The 19,167-nt window shown below is 35.2% G+C and overlaps 1 protein-coding gene across 5 annotated transcripts in view; it reads right to left on the bottom strand.

Annotated features, from left to right (window-relative positions):
* Window positions 1–2,902: 2,902 nt before the first annotated feature.
* Window positions 2,903–19,167, bottom strand: part of MON2 (MON2 homolog, regulator of endosome-to-Golgi trafficking) — a 127,761-nt gene continuing 111,496 nt past the window's right edge. For 4 of the 5 annotated variants that reach the window (XM_024256975.3, XM_024256974.3, XM_024256976.3 and 1 more), the window contains 4 exons: window positions 18,035–18,158; window positions 13,070–13,277; window positions 10,410–10,492; window positions 2,903–5,971 (listed from right to left, as the gene is read on the bottom strand). In XM_024256975.3, coding sequence (XP_024112743.2) covers window positions 5,808–5,971; window positions 10,410–10,492; window positions 13,070–13,277; window positions 18,035–18,158 — 579 coding nt within the window. In that variant the 3' untranslated portion in view covers window positions 2,903–5,807. Of the gene's footprint in view, window positions 5,972–10,409; window positions 10,493–13,069; window positions 13,278–18,034; window positions 18,159–19,167 lie in introns of those variants that run through there. The other variant, XM_054527335.2, reaches the window with a different exon arrangement.

Here is a 19,167-nt window from a genome sequence, read left to right as displayed (position 1 = left end):
TCTGAAGCCTAATATTTTATTTTTCTAGATAAAAATAAAATTGCAATATAGGTATGGAGTATTTTTCTCCCATATAGTAAAACATCATAGAAGGAAGCAGTTGTTAATATATTGCAATGATTTTCCAAATAACAGCATGGTTTAGCAGATCTTCCCTGGTTGCACTGTTTATTGAATTTTAGTTTAAAATAAAACTTAGTGTAACTACATTCGCAGCAACTGAAAATGGTCTGAAAATTTAATTTTTTCATACTTGAGGGGACAGAATCAATACCATAGTATAATTAGGAAGGTTTCAATTGACCTCTGGGTGACCTCTGCGTGAACCAAGCACACAGACACCAAATACACTCCAGAAAGACTCAGATATGAGAACTATAAGATTCTGGGTCTTCCATCAAAGACTGCTTTGCAACAGAAAAAATGAAAATAGTTGAAATACATGGGCAGTATGCTGCCTCAAATCATTCTTGTAAGTAGGCAGTGTCAATATTATAAATCAATAAATATTAAGATGGGATGAATCTAAAAGTTTAAACATCTGCCTCAAAAAAACAAATATCTCCCCCACCCCCCAAAATCATAAAAAACCAAAACCCTAATTAAAAAATTTTTTTTGAACTAGAGCTAGGATCTTGCTATGTTGTCTAGGCTAGTCTCAAACTCCTGGCCTCAAGTGATCCTCCCACCCTGGCTTCCCAAAGTGCTGGGATTACAGGTGTGGGCCACCATGCCAGCCAAAACCCTCATTTAAACAGGTTTTAAATACTTTACTTTGAGAAAAGATATATAATCTCTCTACCCACATAACAGAAAAGACATGATTGTTCCAAATTTAGGTGCTGAATCCATCATATTTATAGCAATCCCATTTTGTGAGCATCTTGGCTGCTGAATCCTGTGTATTCATAAAGACAGTAGGAGTTATAGTCACAATTTTTTTTTATTTTTAGTTTTTTTATGGCACTTCCAGTTTTTGGAACATATTACTTTAACTTGTTCAGCTATTTCAAAATGGCAGGGGAACTTTACCTTGGCAAAAATGCAACAGTGGCCAAAGTGGAAAGTATTTCTAGAATCTCATTTAATAGAAAGGCAATGAGCAGTGGTTCTACCACTAACAGCTCCACTTCTTATGAACAAGGAATAGGCACAATTAGAGAAAGAACTGAAAGAGAAGAGGCAGAGAATGAAAGAGGAATTAAAAGAGAAAAATCAGGGGAAAGTATAAGAAAGATGGTAACGTAAACATAAAACTTAACAAGGAAGAAAACATAAAAGAGAGAAGGGGAGGGAAGAAAGTGATGTCCAAGAAAAAGGAAGAAAAATGGTCAAAGATCTCTCTTATGATATAGTAATAAATTTATCAAACAACTTGAATTACCCTAATGTCATTAAAATCAACTCCACACTCAAATTATGCATTTTTTCCTCTAAAGAATTAGTAACTCATTGATCATCATCTCTGTTTAGAAATAAGGAAACCGCTTTGAAAAGTCAACATGCCTAGAGTTAAATAAGAGGTAGAGTCTCTGTCCATCATTGCCTCAGAATTAGTCAAGATGACCAAGAATATTCATATAGAACTTGCCACATGTTCTTTTAAATAGCCAACACTGTTAGAGCATTAGAAAGTATTGGATTTGTAAGACATTTAACCTCCTCTGAAATGGTCTGTATATAAATCAAGATACAAAGACATTATCTCTCTTTCTGAATCTATAAACACTTTTCATTCAAATGAAAGCACTATTCTACTTTCCAGAGATACAAAAACTTTAATTCAAGTGATCATGAAGCATTAAAGACTTTTCCCACTTTATATAAATTGGTAAAATACTATGTGGCATGAACTCCCGTTCTTCTCATGAATGGTAATTTTTTTTAAAATAAAAATTCCCTCTAATAATGTAGATAAATACAACCCAGGAACACTAAGCATAGTAAAATGTGATACTTTATACAAGATTAGCTTCTCTGCCAAAATGCCAAACCTAAGTGGAAATCTAAGGAACATACCTGGCTGCTGGCAATTCTTTCAGAGATCATTTTTGTCTACATCTGTGGTAGTTTTCTCTGAAAAACTGTAATCCATAATATTCTGAGCCTGCACACTAACCCATTCCAAGGGTGGCACAGTTAGGGACTCCTGTAAGTGTTCTGCCTTGGCTAGACAGACTTCACCTACATCAGTCTCTCAAAAACTTGGCTGCCCATCTGAATTATTCTGTATTTGGGGAGAAAATATTAGTCATTATAAAATAACTACATTGCCCTTCATTGACACAAATGTAATAATGACCACCTCATTAATAAAGAATATACTTTTGAGTTGTTTTCTAACACTGTTCCATAACTTATGCTAATTCATCCTTAACTGTTTCTTAACTGATCCTTTGGCCCAATGGTTACCTGGGACTAGTGGTACCAAATTGTGACAATAAAACAAAATGCTCTTTAAAATTATACTGAGAAAGGACAAATAATCTAGTTGTTGCTGGCCTGCTGTAGAAATAATTTAACTGAATATTATTCTCCAGAATAAAATATCTACACTAAATTGTTCATCTCTTTCTTCTGATGATACATACAAATTTAAGGAATACAGCAAGAGTTGAATCGATAACCATATATGGAAAAAACAAGAAACAAGGGAGATGTTAGCTGTTAAGTGAATAAAATTAAAAATGAAAGCAAGTGAAAAGTGGTTCTCTCTAAGCTAGACTTTTACGCCTTTTGTTTGTTTTGGAACCTAAAAGGCTCCTAATAAATGTTACAAATGTATACAATAAAATTAACAAAACCTTAACACTAGTTATAAAGAAATACTAAAGACATTACAAAATGATGTATTTTTTTTTCCCTTGGCAGTGGTAGCATCATAGGAAACTGAGAAGTAATCTATGCAGGTTAACAATTAGTTTATTTCCTTTATAATGGACAAAATGGCCAGAAAAAGACTTTATTAATCATACAATTGGTGGCATATGCCTGTTGTCCAGCAATATGAATAAAACAGGCACTGGCAGTGACAACAAGTGACGATGTGAGGCTTAAAACTCATGGTATTGGCTGGGCGCAGTAGCTCACGCCTGTAATGTCAGCACTTTGGGAGGCCAAGGCGGGCAGATCACCTGAGGTCAGGAGTTCAAGAATAGAATGGCCAAAATGGTGAAACCCCATCTCTACTAAAAATATAAAAAAATTAGCCTGGCATGGTGGCATGTCTGTAATCCCAGCTACTTGGAAGTCTGAAGCAGGAAATTGCTTGAACCCGGGAGGCGGAGGTTGCAGTGAGCCAAGATCATGCCACTGCACTCCAGCCTGGGTGACAGAGCGAGACTCCGTCTCAAAAGAAAAAAAAAAAACTCATAGTATTTCTAGTAAGTATCACAAAGGACATTTTTACTACTGCTTAAAGGGCTGGTTATAGACTCAATTGTGCCATAAAATGATCTTATCTTTGAGAGCTTCCTTTTTGAATCTCCTGGCATCGAATAATTTCACACACCCCAGTTCTTCTGATCACTGGAGAACCCAATTCATACTAACAAGACAAGGGCAATGTGTTCCATACCAGCAATCAGAATATTTTAGAAAATGCAACCTAGAGGAATGCTTGACTCAAGGGAATGAATTACTGTAGTGACTCTTGGAGGGTGACAGGAAATATTCTGGAGGAAAAGCCTGTCCAATTATACTACCAAGGGGGTCATCCACTTGCTTCACACTAAGACTGGCATTTATTACCTTATTATATGATATTAACACATTCACTATGTTTATGTTTTGAACTGTAGGGCATGGTCCTGATAAAGCAAGCTTCGGTTCATATAAATGTATATTGCATACACTTGACTCATATTTAACTATTTAATTATCCTAATTGCAACTGATCTGTTATTTCTCAAGAATAGACCATTTTCCTTTGAATAAATGCACAGCAATATTTTTAACATGTTACTGAATTGGTACGCTACCCTTGGGTTATTCTGTTTCAATGCTTTATCAGTGATTATGTGGATTTTTCTAATCCTCAATTTAACATACCCAAATATGGAAAATAAGTACATAGTTTGATTTTTTACAACTTTAAGGAAAATGCTGAAAGCAGAACTTAGGAAATGCCATATTTTACCTTAATTTTAGGTGAAATAATAAAATAGAAATTCAGTAATTCATGTAAATAAAAAATATCCCCTCAAAAACCTTACATTTTACAGTTAATAGTGCAAATTAAATAATTATACAATTATAATAGCCTCAAAACTGTATCTCAATCATGACTCAATTATAATATATTTTTGCAGTTTTATGATTATTCTGGAGAAGCTGAAATTTATAAATTCTATTAAGATCAAAGACCTTCCAATACACTAAAATAATACCAAGACCATTATGATTTCTTATGAATAATCATTGTTTTAAACATCTTTGTGTCTTCACATAAATTATGAAAATTTAACTCAGAAGAAAAATACTATAATCTATAATCCATTAAATAAAAAATACAGTGAGCTAGGTCAAAGTCAGTATTTTAAGAAATAATTAAGGTATTGTACTCAAGAGCACTTTTCTTTTTCACTAGGATAGGAAAGTGAAACATAATTAGCATTTTACTCCATGACAGCAAGTTCACTGCACTTCTAAATGCTTGACTATCTCCAAAAATACACTTTTCATTGTTTTATAATACACACATACTTTATACTTGTGAGTTAACATAGGTATTTTTCTTGAGAAGACATTACAAAATGAAGCACTGATATGAACAAAACCTCACAGGCAAGATTTTAGAAAATCTGAAATCATCTTGCCTGGGTCATAATTCAAAGACAGTGACAAATGTTGTTAGGGGAAACAAAATCAGTAGAAATATAAAATATGAAAAGTCTTTAAAATCCAGACAGCAAATATAAAAAACAGACAGACTTCAGTGAAAGCTTGGAGAGCTGTTTAAAGAAATGAGGTATGATGAAGTCATAGTGCTACAATATGTATCAATGTATTAAGAACCTATATTTCAAAGTTGCAAAATCAGCAAATCATAAACTATTTGCTGCTGTGTTCACATGACCTCACTGGTCAGATGTTTAATGGTCACTAATAATACATTTAAAATAAGCATGAAGCTAACTGCATGATCATATGGTGAGCTTATCCGCCACATATGAAGGCAAATTATAAGTAAAAATGTAAGCAAACAATTTTGTATTAATAATAAATAGAGCTTTAAGCATTTAACATTATCAATACTTTTAAAATTTAAATAAACGCAACTATTTTATACAGAACTGTACCATTTATTATACACACAATTATATCAGTTCCCTTTGTTAACAAAGGCTGGTTATAGATAATATGGAATGTTATAGTACCATCTTGCATAAAATTCTAGTACGATTTTGTACTTGAAAAAGGGTGCAAAAACACCAGCCTAATAACTCTGACTGAATTGAAATATCTCTTCTTTTTAAAAAGTACATCATTAACACATACACCACAAACTGTACATAAGCTCACTTTAAATCACCAACTGGAGATATGGTAGCATGTATACTGTAGTGTTAATTATCCCTCCCATCAGTTTAATTTATTAAAGCCTTACACTGCTGTTCATTCAGGAGCCTTTGTTGAAGTGCAAGCCTGTAATATGAATTACTGAACTCAGGTAAGTAGAATTTAAAGGAGGCCAACAACAGCTGCCAAGAATTATTTGCAGTAAGAAATGTCCTTCTCACAGAAGACTCAGTTAGGAGCAAACATTTTTTAGAATATCTTCCTTCTTTCAAATATACTGTAGCCGGTCAAGATTCTCCATTTTGAACTCTGGATGCTGGTGGTTGCATGAAATCCTTAAAAGGAACTAGTGCCTCTTTAAGTGCAGAACAGACTTCTGAAGAAGAGCAGGTGATGCATTCTACTAAAGTTGGGTATAAGGCAATTACTTGTGCCCAGGTATTTCCATCAACTGTAATGCAAAAGTATAAAACCTCAAAAGGGTGGAATTAAATAGCAGAGATTATTCAATTAACATGAACACAATCCTTTAAACTGAATGTAAAGAAAAAACTCTGAAATATGAAGATTCTACAAGCTTGTATCTTTTTATCTTTTTAATTTTTCAAAGATTTCCTGCTATATTTAATAAGGTATGGGAAAAAATATATGCTCAGTGTGCAGTCATCAGTAACAATAAATTTGATAAAGTACATTTTAAATGGTATTTCAATTTGTGAAGGCTCTGAAAGCTAACAAAGCAATTCAGAACAATCCAAATCTTTGTCATTTTTAATATAATTGTGAGAGGATGTAGCGTACATTTCAAGAATTAGAAAATAACGTTTTCAGTTGTCTGCTAAAAGTAGAAATCTTTTGAAATACAAAATATGTTTAATGATTTTCCCAGTAATATCCTTGATATTACTTTTAATTACAAACTGTCACAAACAGATCCATTCTTGTCTCGTACTGTTTGCTAATCTTTAATGTATATCATTAGATGTAGACTTGAGTGGGGAGGAACCATGTCTGCCTTCTTCACCACGATCATGAACAAACAGTACAGCTAAATGCTATTGCTACTGAAAGGACAAAAGTGTTATATCCCAATTAGTTATATTTTCCTATAAGTATTGTGCATAATGTTGGGCACCCAATATGCAAGGTTTTTTTAGACTTTTAGATATTTTTAAAATTTTGTGAAACAAGTCTCAAATCTAAGAGGCATTCTAGTATTTAAGAAAAATAAATACTATGTGTAGAGAGCTTTGATTCTGTTTTTCACTACAATTTACTGGGTGTCAATTGCCTAAAATTCTTTCTGAAATAAGGCAATGATGGGTGTCCCTGGTCAAGTCATTTAATTTCTCTTTATCTTACTTCTTCCACTGTAAAATAAAGAAGTGTGTTTCTCAAACTAGTGTTCCTCAATTTACTTCTTAGGAAAAAGCTCATGATAAAGTAGTTTGGCAGATGTTTCATATCTCTCACCTTTTGGAGACTAATTCTTCATATCAACTTATTAAGGGCTTATAGTAAAAGAACAAATTTAACTTTAACCCAGTGTTCCCTTAATTATGGATTTTCTTTCCATCCAATATCTACTGACATCACACATCATCAATGTTCATGCCTTAGTACATATCTTAGAAAAATGCTATACTGTTAATTTAACCTCTTTTCCCAAACAGGGGCTTCCTCAGGGTGGGTGTGATAAGAAGAAATGGGGAATAGGGCTGATGGGTATTGTTAAGGGTGAGGAGTCAGGCTGCAGCTGTTCTGCTTTTCTCTGTTTTAATATGTTGGGAATTCACATCACATTTCATTTGTAAAAAGAATTTTGCTGCTTAACAGAATACAAAAGTCAAAAAGCCACTGTCTAAGAAGTTTTAAAAATTCTGCTTCAGTTGTCTCCTGTGAAACTTTATACACTAATCATTTAACAAAAGATTAGATGGATTGAAACCTGTCTAGGTTGTCCCATATGGAGAGTCAATTGACCAAATTAACCCTCGGTTTATTACAGTAAAACACAAAAGTATGTTAAGATGATATCTTAAACTCAAAGGAAGCAACTCAAATTTCTTAAATTAAAATATGTTTTAGGCTGGCGTGGTGGCTCACGCCTGTAATTCCAGCACTTTGGGAGGCCAAGGCGGGCAGATCACCTGAGGTCAGGCCTGGCCAACATGGTGAAACCTCATTTCTACTAAAAATACAAAAATTAGCCAGACACGGTGGTCCCAGCTACTCGGGAGGCTGAGGCTGGAGAATCGTTTAAACCTGGGAGGCGGAGGTTTCAGTGAGCTGAGATAGCACCACTGCAGTCCAGCCTGGGCAACAGAACAAGACTCTGTCTAAATATTCATTTATGTACAAAATTCATTGTGTACAAATATTCATTTGTGTACAAAACCGGGATGGGGGAGTATTAGAATATGTACTTTGTATTTAGATAATAAACTTCTGGAGGGATCCACAAACCAATAAAAATGGTTGTCTGTGGTAAAGTAAGAACTGGGCAGATAGAGAATAAGGAAAAGATCATATTAAAACTTTTCCCTGTATATCATTTTACAGTTTTGGATTTTTGGACCATGTATATGTATACTACCTATTTAAAATTTTAAATAAAGATCAAGTAAAATGATGAAAACAAAATCTTGGCTGGGGGGCGGTGGTTCATGCCTGCAATCCCAGCACTTTCGGAGGCCAAGGTGGGCAGACTGCTTGAGCTCAGGAGTATGAGACCAGCCTGGCCAACATGGCAAGACCCTATCTCTACTGAAAATACAAAACAATTAGCAGAGTGTGGTGGCACGTGTCTGCAGTCCCAGCTACTTGGGAGGCTAAGACGGGAGGATCGCTTGAGCCCAGGAGGTCAATGCCGCAGTAAGCACAGATCACACCACTGCGCACCAGCCTGGGTGACAGAGAGAGAGCCTGTCTCAAAAAAGACAAAAACCAAAAAATCTCCCCAAACAAAAATAAGTCTAACAAATGCATCTTCTCTCACTAAAAAGCCCCAAAACAAATAATGAAGTCATTCTTTTTCTTAATGAAGCTTACCAACAGCTTTCTAAAATGTTATATCATCTTATATGTTTACATTCAATTTAAATTTTCACTTCATAGACCCAGAGACATAATTCAAACTCCATTAAACAATTTTTTAACATTCATTTAGTTAGATCATCTATTACTACACTGCCTTATATATACAACCTATTGGCTTTGTAAAAAAGAGTTACTGAGTTTTTGCTTCCTTTTCTCCCTTTATACACATTCTGGTTCTTTTCTTCTTTTTTTTTTTTTAAAAAAGATGGGGTCTGACTACATTGTCCAGGATGGTCTCAGACTCCTAGGCTCAAGCAATCCTCCCACCTCAGGCTCCCAAAGTGTTGGGATTACAGGTGTGAGCCACTGTGCCAGCCCAGAACACTTTTTTAAGAAAACCCAAATCTGAACTCTAATGGGATAAATTCAGGACATTGCCCCAGGCTTTTTCTTAGAAATTCCATCCGTCCCTTTGGGTTGAATAAAGACAAGTGTACTGCCTCTTAAGATTTAGTATAATACCCTTTCTAGGCCAAAGTACCAATGGGTGAATTTTAACAAAAGAAAAATACGTATTTACTCCACTTATATAATAGTTGATAGGAATAAATATCCTACAACTCATTCATTAGTAATTTACTAGGAATCTACTTTTTTCTTGGATATTAAAAGTAATGCTCCTTAAGGTGCCAATCTGCTACAAAATAAGAAGCTTGTGCCAGAATGTAAACCAACACACAGTTTTCTTCTTTACCAATGTCTTCTTGTATAAAAAAATGTCAGCTGAACCAAGCAGTGTGTTTAGTGACACATCTGATTTATATTCTGATGCCAGCTCACTATCTTGTCCCAGACCAGTAACAAAACTGTTGAAGCCAATCAATGGCTGGTCCAACAAACCACACTTTGAAAAGCAATGTTGTAGAGGATTCAAAATAGAACAAAACATGGTCTGAAAAGCCCCTCAAAAATCTTAACAATGTAAAGGGAGATGAGTCATGTACATGCATAATTGTAATACAAATAGAGTGCTTCGAGACAAGTACACATAAAAAAGCTTTGCATTCAATGAAAAGACAAATTATTTACCTTTAAGAGATTAAAAACAAGGTTTAAAAGTAGGGTGGTATTCCAAATAGGTCGATACAAGCTGGATAATGGAAGAAACAAAAGGGTGGAAAAATTTGGGAAGACTGAGAATTTTAGTTTAGTGGAGAGTAGGGGAAATGAAATCTATTGTGGGAAATAAAGTGTGACTAGAATGGAGTCAGACTGCAGTATTCTTTGCAATTTGGTAGGAAACGGTAAATGAAAAATATTTTTTTGCTTTGAGAGGATGAGGAAATAAATGATCAAAGCCCTACTATAGAAAAATTATTTCTGGCTATCATGTAAAGAATGGACTGGACAGGAATGAACAACAGAAAGGGCAAACAAATGAGAAAGAATGGTAAAAATGATTCAAAGTTATTTATACAGTTTGTATCTATAAAGTAAATCAGTACAAATAGAAGATAAAGCCCTTCTCCACCTGTCCCCAAATAAGTCAATTATCTTCTACATTAAAAATATATGAAATATGGATTGTTCTTGCAATAACCTGACTTCAGAACAATATAGTAAAAAAAAAAAAAAGTCAGGTAGACTGCTTCATAAAAAATGAAAACATCACAAATTAATTTTACTTAATTGACATCCTAATGGACTTGATGCTTTGTTGTCATGAGAATTGGAGAAAAGTCTAATGACTGTTATGTTCCTATAATTCAGTTAAATTAACAGACAAAAGTCCATCACAAATAGAACATAAATGTTACGAATTTAGAATAACTGAGTTTCTAAGCACTTACCATTCTCAGGCTGAGTTTTCTTAAGTGAATCAATAAGAGTACTGACTGCTTTTAAAACAAATATAATTTCTGTTACTTGTTGCCTAAAAAAGAGATAGGAAATCATTTCCATTAAGATTTTAAAGTTGCCAGGTATGTTTGTTTTTTAAACTAAGTTTGTACAAATAGATGAACTTTTGAAAAATACTGAACACAATACAATGCAAGGTTAATGTTAGTTTTAAATTCATATAAAAGTAAAAATCATTTTATTTATATGTACTTCAGTGTGCAAATCAAATTTGTAGTTATTCTTGCCATGACTTATCAATTAATAAAGCGATAGGGCAATCTACTCCTGAAAAATTAAATTTATTTGTAAGATATTTCACATAACTACTTAAAATTAAAACGTTTTATTTTTATTTATTGATTTTTTGAGACAGGGTCTTGCTCTGTCACTTAGACTGGAGTGCAATGGTGAGATCACAGCTCACTGCAGCCTTGACTTGGGCTCAAGTGATCCTCCCACTTAGCCTCCCAAGTAGCTGGGACTACAGGTGCATGCCACGTTGTCTGGCTAATTTTTTTTTTTTTTTTTTTTAAGTAGAAACGAGGTCTTGCTTGCTATGCTGCCCATGCTGGTCTCGAACTCCTGGGCTCAAGTGATCCCCCTGCCAAGTGATCCTCCTGCCTCGGCCTCCTAAAGTGCTGGGATTACAGGCATGAGCCACTGTGCCCTGCCCTTAAAACATTTTATAATATATGCTTTTAAAACTTCTCTACAAGTTTTTTTTTTTTTTTTTTTTTTAATGAATTAGTACTAAAAGAGATTTGCCAAAGCTTAAATGGAAACAAAGACTACTATTACCACATGGCATATATTTTGCCATGCTGTTGAAAGTACATTCAAAATTACAATGGTACTTATTTAACTTTCTAATAATACAAACAAGAAACATTCTGGAAATCAATCCTAAGGTAGCACTATTTGGAGACATTAGCAATGAAGAATGAACTTGGAGTAAAGAGTCAACAAGAGTAGCTTGATTCCCTTCTTTCTCCTCATAAAAACAAAGCTCTTCTGGTCTCTGGTCTGCCCTCATCCCTCCCCATTCCTGGTGTGCATCTGTGTTATTCTACAGATAAGACTTTCTAATACTATGTCAGGGTACTATTTCAAGACTTCCTATTGTAAGCATTGAAGTATTTTATTGTGTTGCAATGTAGCTTTTTAGAAAACAAATGATACTGAAACAAACACAGAATGATACAATATAACTTCATAGGACAATTATAAATAAGGCCCAATTTAAAGGTAGTAGTTAAAAAGTAAAGACTTAGAACATTAAAAAATAAAGTGAAAGTTTCCTTCTGAAATCAAATAATATTTTATAATATATAAATATGTTCTAACAATATTCCACTCAAAACAACCTTATTACCACATTTCCAAGTATACTTCAGAAATCAATTTTCAATCATGCCCATAACCAAATTACTAACATCTGTCTTTGGAGTGTTTTTGTGTATAAATTTGAGTATAAGGAGTTATAATTTAAGTTCTAGAAATTCAAAATACACTGGATCCTAAAAGAAGAAATACAAATAGCTAATATGCATTGGTAATTAAAAAATGAAAGCAAAGTAAAATATGACTATTTTTTATTCATCAAATTAGAAAAAGATAAATGATAAACTGGCAAATAATTTAAAAATGCTAAAAATTGAGGAAAGGGACATTCACACATTCCTGGGAGAATGTAAATTGGTATAAATCTCTGTTGGGAAATTTGGTTAATGCATATCAAAAGCTATAAAATGTCTGTGTCTTTTGACAGGTCAATTCCAACTTCAGAAATTTATTATAAGTAAATTAAAATGTGCACAAAGATTTAACGCTGGTGATTTGCCTCTCCAATCCTACCTTATGAGACAAGAACAATGATTTTTGTCTTTCCTGACTTTGATAACTTTGCTTTCCCATGTTATTTTCTGTTTGCTTCATTAGTTATGCCTTGAACTCTAATTTCTACATTAAAAAAGTAGATTTGCAAACCTAACCCTAATTTATGACTGTATCCTTTGTTGAATTCTGGTCTGTACTCCAACTCTGATTAGCCTTGGCTGACCAGAAAAGCCTAGTGCCCCTTCCACTGACACAGGCTGAACAGATGAGAAATAAATCAGTTTAGGTCCATGGGCTTAATTAAGCAGATTGGATGAAAAGAAGACCTAAGATCAGGCTAGCTGACACAGAGAGAAACCTGCAAATGACTGTAAAACAACTAGGATATTCCTAAAATATGATTTATGATTTTCACTTTAGAGAAATAATATCATGTGCTCATAGAGATCCACAAGTCCTTATCCAGAAATCTCTGGAAGAAGATATATTTTGGAATTCAGTTTATTTTTTTTAATTCAAAAAGGTAATTTGGTACCTATGTATCATATGTTACATAATCTCCATGAGGGATCTAAAAATGCACCCCATAATAAAACATGTTAATAAATCTGCAGGAAAACCTGTGAATATTTACACCATATGGGATAAATAAGATTATAAACAACTTCAGCTTAGTTCAGATCACTTACAAAAACACTTGCTTTTCAGAGTTTTCCTTGTTATCAACAATTAGTACAATACATTTATTTCTTTAATAAAATGAAATATATACCTTGGAAGAGGGCATTTACCACTTAATCTTTCATCCTCTATATAGCGATGTAGTACATCTTGGGACCTCTTTAAGAGCACTGAGAGTGCCATTCGTGAGATGTAGCCTTCTTGAGGTGTTGTGACTTTATTACTGAAGGAAAACTGGAGTAATGTTTCAAAACACATTTTAGAAAATTCCTCTCTCAAACGAATATCAATCTCTGCTTCTGTAAAATTAACAAATTTTGATGGTTAATAAAAGTTAAATCAATGAGCTTTAATGATAACAATGCTTAGCAAACTAGGAATAGAGAGAAATTCCTCAATCTGGTGAAAGGCACCTAGAACAACCTATAGCTAATAGCATACATATAGTGAAATTGTGTTTGTGTGTGTGTGTGTATGTAGAGAGAAACAAATTCCCCCTCACAAGATCAAAAACAAGGCAAGATCCTCATCACTTCTATTCAACATATTTCTTGATTTGGTCTTTCTATACCATAAAACAGCACTATAAAATATACTTCACAATAGTTTTTCATGTGGTCAAACTTGCAGCAATCTCTTTTTGTCTGTTTTTCCCTCTCCTAGCAACTTCTTTCCTGGAACGTGACCTCTGCTCCAGTCTGGCAGTTGCTCTCTAGACATGCTGTTCTGTTATATCCTGAAACTAGTCTTTGCCATCACCCTGGAAATTGTTTCATTCGTTTTTTTTTTTTTTTGAGACGGAGTCTCATCTTGTTGCCCAGGCAGGAGTGCAGTGGTGTAATCTTGGCTCACTGCAACCTCTGCCTCCTGGGTTCAAGCAATTCTCCTGCCTCAGCCTCCTGAACAGCTGGGACTACAGGCACATGCCACCACACCCAGCTAATTTTTTGTATTTTTAGTAGAGACAGTGTTTCACTGTGTTAGCCAGGATGGTCTCGATTTCCTGACCTCGTGATCCGCCCGCCTTGGCCTCCCAAGTGCTGGGATTACAGGCGTGAGCCATGGCACTCAGCTTCATGCCTTATTTTTCCTTGGTTTACTACTTTGCTTTTACAGAGCATATTTTGAAGTAGCTTCCTAAGAAACAATCAATGAGAAGTAAAACTTTTGAGCGCATGTACCTCCGAAAATGTCATATATTATGGTACTCAAAAATGTACCCTGCAGCATCAGCATTACCAGAGAACTTGTTAGAAATGTAAATTCACATGCCGCCCAGTCTTACTGAATCAGAAATTCAGGGGGTACTACTCAGCAATTGCTTATCCTCTGGTTGATTATGATGCATGCTGAAATTGGAGAATTACTGTTTTACACTCATACTTGGCCAACAGTATGAGTTTTAACATGGAGCTTCCATGTTAAAAGTCCTTTCCATTCACAACCCTAAAACCACTGCTTCAATGTCTTTTAGCATCCAATACTGCCTCTGAGAATTCCACTGTCTGTTTTTGTTTTTTTTGAGACAGGGTCTTCACTCTGTCACCCAGGCTGGAGTGCAGTGGCGTGATCTCAGCTTACTGCAACCTCCGCCTCCCAGGTTCAAGTGATCCTCCCACCTCAGACTCCCGAGTAGCTGGGATTACAGGCATGCACCACCACACCTGGCTAATTTTTGTTTTTTTTTTTTTTTTTAGTAGAGACAGGGTTTCACTGTGTTGGCCAGGATAGTCTCGAACTCTTGACTTCAAGTGATCCACCCGTCTCAGCCTCCCAAAGTGCTGGGATTACAGGCATGAGCCACTGTGCCTGGCCTCCAATGTCTTTTATACTGAACTTTTTTTTTTCTTTCTGAAATCTTTTAGGGTCTTCTCTTTATCCCAGGTATTCTGATATTTCATAATGACATGCCTGATTGTGGGTCTTTTTTCTTTCACTGTTTTTGATACTATTTTTAATCTGGAAGTTTTGTTCTTCAGTTCTTCAGTTTATTTTCTTTGATAATTCCTTCTCCTAGATTTTCTTTGTTCTCTGTCAGATGTTAGGCTCCCTGGATTCATTTTACTTCTCCTTTCAACCTTTCACTGAACTTGTCATCACATCTTTAGTTTCTATGAGTTCCTTCTTGTCTTGTTTTTTTGTTTTTGAGACAGAGTCTCTAGTCTGTCACCCAGGCTGGAGTGCAGTGGCGTGATCACAGCTCATTGCAGCCTTGTTCTCCTGGGCTCAGGTGATCCTCCCACCTCAGCTTCCCAAGTAACTGGGACTACAGTCATGAACTACCTCGCCCAGCTAATATTTGTATTTTTTGTAGGGATGGGGTTTTGCCATGTTGCCCAGGCTTGTCTCAAACTCCTGGGCTCAAGTGATCCTCCTGCCTCAGCCTCCCGAATGCTGGGAATACAGGCCTGAGCCACCGTGCCCAGCCTTCTTTCTTTTTCTACTGCTCCTTTTATATAGCATTTTTTAAATTGTTCTTTTATCTCTTTGATCATCCTAAGTGGTTTTATGTTTTCAGTGACTCTGCATTTTATCTGTTTCCTTCCAATTTCTTTTACTTCCTCTTCATTTGTTTTGGTCTTTCTCTTTTGTGTTAGAGAATTTCCTCAAATGTCTGTGAGCTCTGACTATCAGATCATACTTAAAAGCAAAAGGCCAATCATCACTGGAACCTCTGTGTTTACAGGTTGGCCTTGTTTAGCAAAGAACAGTTTTGTATGTATATGTTTAAGGAAAACTCCAAGTTTTTTTTTTTTTTTTTTAATGAAAACTACAAACTTTATTTTTCAACATAAGCTCAATCAAGTTCAAGACACTTTTGTAAGCGATGATACCAGCCATTTAGTTTATCCGTAAAAAACTGAGGTCCTGGGAATTTAACCATGTCAATGCTATCTTTTTTACATTATTGACTGAAGAAAAAGGCTGTCCTTCAATGGTATTTTAAGATCCGAAACAAAAAGAAAACAAAAGGAGCCAAATTACAACTGTAAAGTGGATGCCTAATGATTTCCCGTTGAAACTCTTACAAAATTGCTCTTGTCTGATGAGAGGAATGAGCAGGAGCATTGTTGTGGTGGTGAAGGACTCTCACGTGAAGCTTCCCAGGTGTTGGAAAACTCCAAGTGAATGCTGAGAAGACGTGTCATATGGCAAAGTCACTGTAAGAATGTCCATGTACCTTTCTTGTCTTGGTAAATTTAATACCATACATAGCAAGATATATTATCAGAAAACTGCCAGTAAAAGTATACTTGGTAACTCAACAGCCCTTATTTAACTTTGAACATTTATACCTAATTGTGAATATTGTTCTTAATGTGTATTTTATTAAAAATTAAATTTTTTCACATACTCTTAATAATAAAAAGTTGGCTGCGTTAAGATAAGCGGGCTTTAAAATTTTCCCTGAGATTCTCATGTTTGCTAAACCCACACTTTACCAGGCCAGTTTTAAAAACTGAGCTAGAAAAAAGAACTAGTATGTGAAGTGAGCAGTATGAGAGACATCTAGTGGTCAAACTGTACACATAAATGCTCTTTAAAATGCTCAGCACAAAACAGGAGAAGCTAGTTAAGGCTCTAATAAATTCTGAGGATTAAGGATCTGCATGGCACAAATTTACAGTTTCTTTTTTCTTTTTGAGACAGTCTCGCTCTGTCGCCCAGGCTGGAGTGCAGTAGTGTGATCCCGGCTCACTGCAATCTCCACTTCCCAGATTCAAGCAATTTTCCTGCCTCAGCCTCCTGTGTAGCTGGGATAACAGACACATGCCATCACACCTGGCTAATTATTTTTAGTGGAGACAGGGTTTCACCGTATTGGCCAGGCTGGTCTTGAACTCCTGACCTTAAGTGATCTGCCCGTCTCGGCCTCCCAAAGTATAGTTTTTAAACCATATATACATATATATGAGACAAGAGTCTTGCTCTGTTGCCCAGAGTGCACTCTAAAATGCAGTGGCACAATCATAACTCTGTCACCTCCACCTCCTGGGCTCAAGCCATCCCACTTCAGCCACCCAAGTATCTAGGACTACAGGCATGTGTCACCATGCCCAGCTAATTTTAAAATCTTTTGTAGAGACAGAGGCAGTCTCACTATGCTGCCCAGGCTGGTCTCAAACTCCTGGCCTCAAGCGATCCTCCCACCTTGGGATCCCACCTAGCGATCCCAGAACGCTAGGATTATGGGCATGAATCACTGCACCTGGTTGATGCCACAGTTTAAGACTTGAGCTCAGGTTTAGAAAAAGAGAATTAATAACAAACGTAATTTATATATCAGTTCCCAATTAAGGCAGCATGATATAATGAAAAGAAGCATGTAGTTCTTTTTAAGCATGAATTTGGCCTCTAGCCCTAAGATTGTGAGCAATTTTTTCAACCTTTCTAAATCAGTTTTCTTTCCTGTAATATGGTCTTACCTATCCTCACAGAAATGTTGTGAGAAATAATATAACATTCTAGCATAGTATCTTGTACACAGTTGGCACTGAGTAAATGTTAATTCCCTTAAAAAATGTTGAGGCATCTTATTTTTTTAAATGAACTCTGTAATGTATAGTCTTGAGAAGATGGTATTAATATCTCCATTTTAAAGATTACAAAACTGAGACTCAAAAGTTAATTGACTGCTAAGTGGCAGAATATACATTCATATTTTTACATTCCTTTCCAATCTATGACTTCACAAAACTGGTAACTTGTGTCAGCCTGCAGTGACATCCATGGATTCCATAAAGTGCTTTGCAATTTAATTCTTCACAGTTTGCAATTATGATATTTAAAAAATATAGTTCAGTGTTTCTGATATATGATCAGAAACACAGTATTTCACAGAATAGAAACATGGAATAAAAACATTCTATTCCACAGAACAGTCATGTCATAACATTTCTCCTCATAAAGCTTAGTTCTATATTACAATCCTAAAAATCACCTTACCATTCTCCAGTTTACATTACCAAAATCATAGGATTAAACATTTCTATTGACAGTTTCTTCAAAAGTACTTCAATACTTTTTAATACTTAAAAAAATTAAAATAACATACCTGTAAATGAAGATGACTGAGAATGTATTGAGCCCTTGTTAAGCATTGTCATTATTTGACCAACAAATTCCTTAGGAATAAAATTGGCATAAGGTAGTATCTCATTGCTGATAAGTTGAACTACCTAAAACAATAGGGGCAAATGCAAATGTATTGTTTTCTTTGAAAGAGACTGACTAAAATAATTTCTAGAGTAAAATTTAAATTTTACTTTAAATGAAAATCAGTTAAAGAACTCTCCTTTAAAGAAGTACACAAACATTTTAATGTTAACATACAGGATGACTACTAATCTGTTTCTCTCATCTGTCCTAGTAACTTTAATACAAAATAGTCAGTACCATAACTGTTTACTATGCCAACCATTTGGATAAATGTTGATCTTCAGCATGATAACTGCAAATAGGACTCTAGAGAAAAATAGCATGTGAAATTTACCCATGTCAGAATTAAAATATTCAAAATAGGATTAAGAATAACATTTAAATCACTTTTTATAACCAAAAACTGTCAGCTGTAAGAGAAATTAAAGTTATATTCATTTTTGTCAAATAGTTTATCTCTAACATGTAGTATGTTATTTTGCCCTTTAAAGTCCACAAGAGCTTTAATACAGTAATGGCACAAAAGGCAATATTTTGTTTCCATATGATAATGCCTATGCATTTTAAATGTATATTTTATTTATGTATTTTGAAATGGAGTCTTGCTCTGTCACCCAGGCTGCAGTGCAGTGGCATGATCTTGGCTCACCGCAAGCTCCGCCTCCCGGGCTCATGCCATTCTCCTCCCTCAGCCTCCCAAGTAGCTGGGACTACACAGGCCCACCACCACGCTCAGCTAATGTTTTTTTGTATGTTTTTTTTTTTTTTTCTTTTTTAGTAGAGACGGGGTTTCACCATGTTAACTAGGATGGTCTCGATCTCCTGACCTCATGATCCACCTGCCTCCACCTCCCAAAGTGCTGAGATTACAGGTGTGAGCCACCACGCCCGGCCAAATGTATATTTTAAAGTAATGTAATTGATTTTATTTACTTAAAAGTTCCTCTATCCCACTTAAAGGAAAAAAACCTCCAAAACCCTACCATCAACAAAAAAATCCACAACCACAAGAACTGCTTATTTAAATTC

The sequence above is a fragment of the Pongo abelii genome, chromosome 10 (assembly GCF_028885655.2).
Source record: "Pongo abelii isolate AG06213 chromosome 10, NHGRI_mPonAbe1-v2.0_pri, whole genome shotgun sequence".
Taxonomy (NCBI): domain Eukaryota; kingdom Metazoa; phylum Chordata; class Mammalia; order Primates; family Hominidae; genus Pongo; species Pongo abelii.
This window is presented reverse-complemented; position numbering and strand designations above follow the sequence as displayed.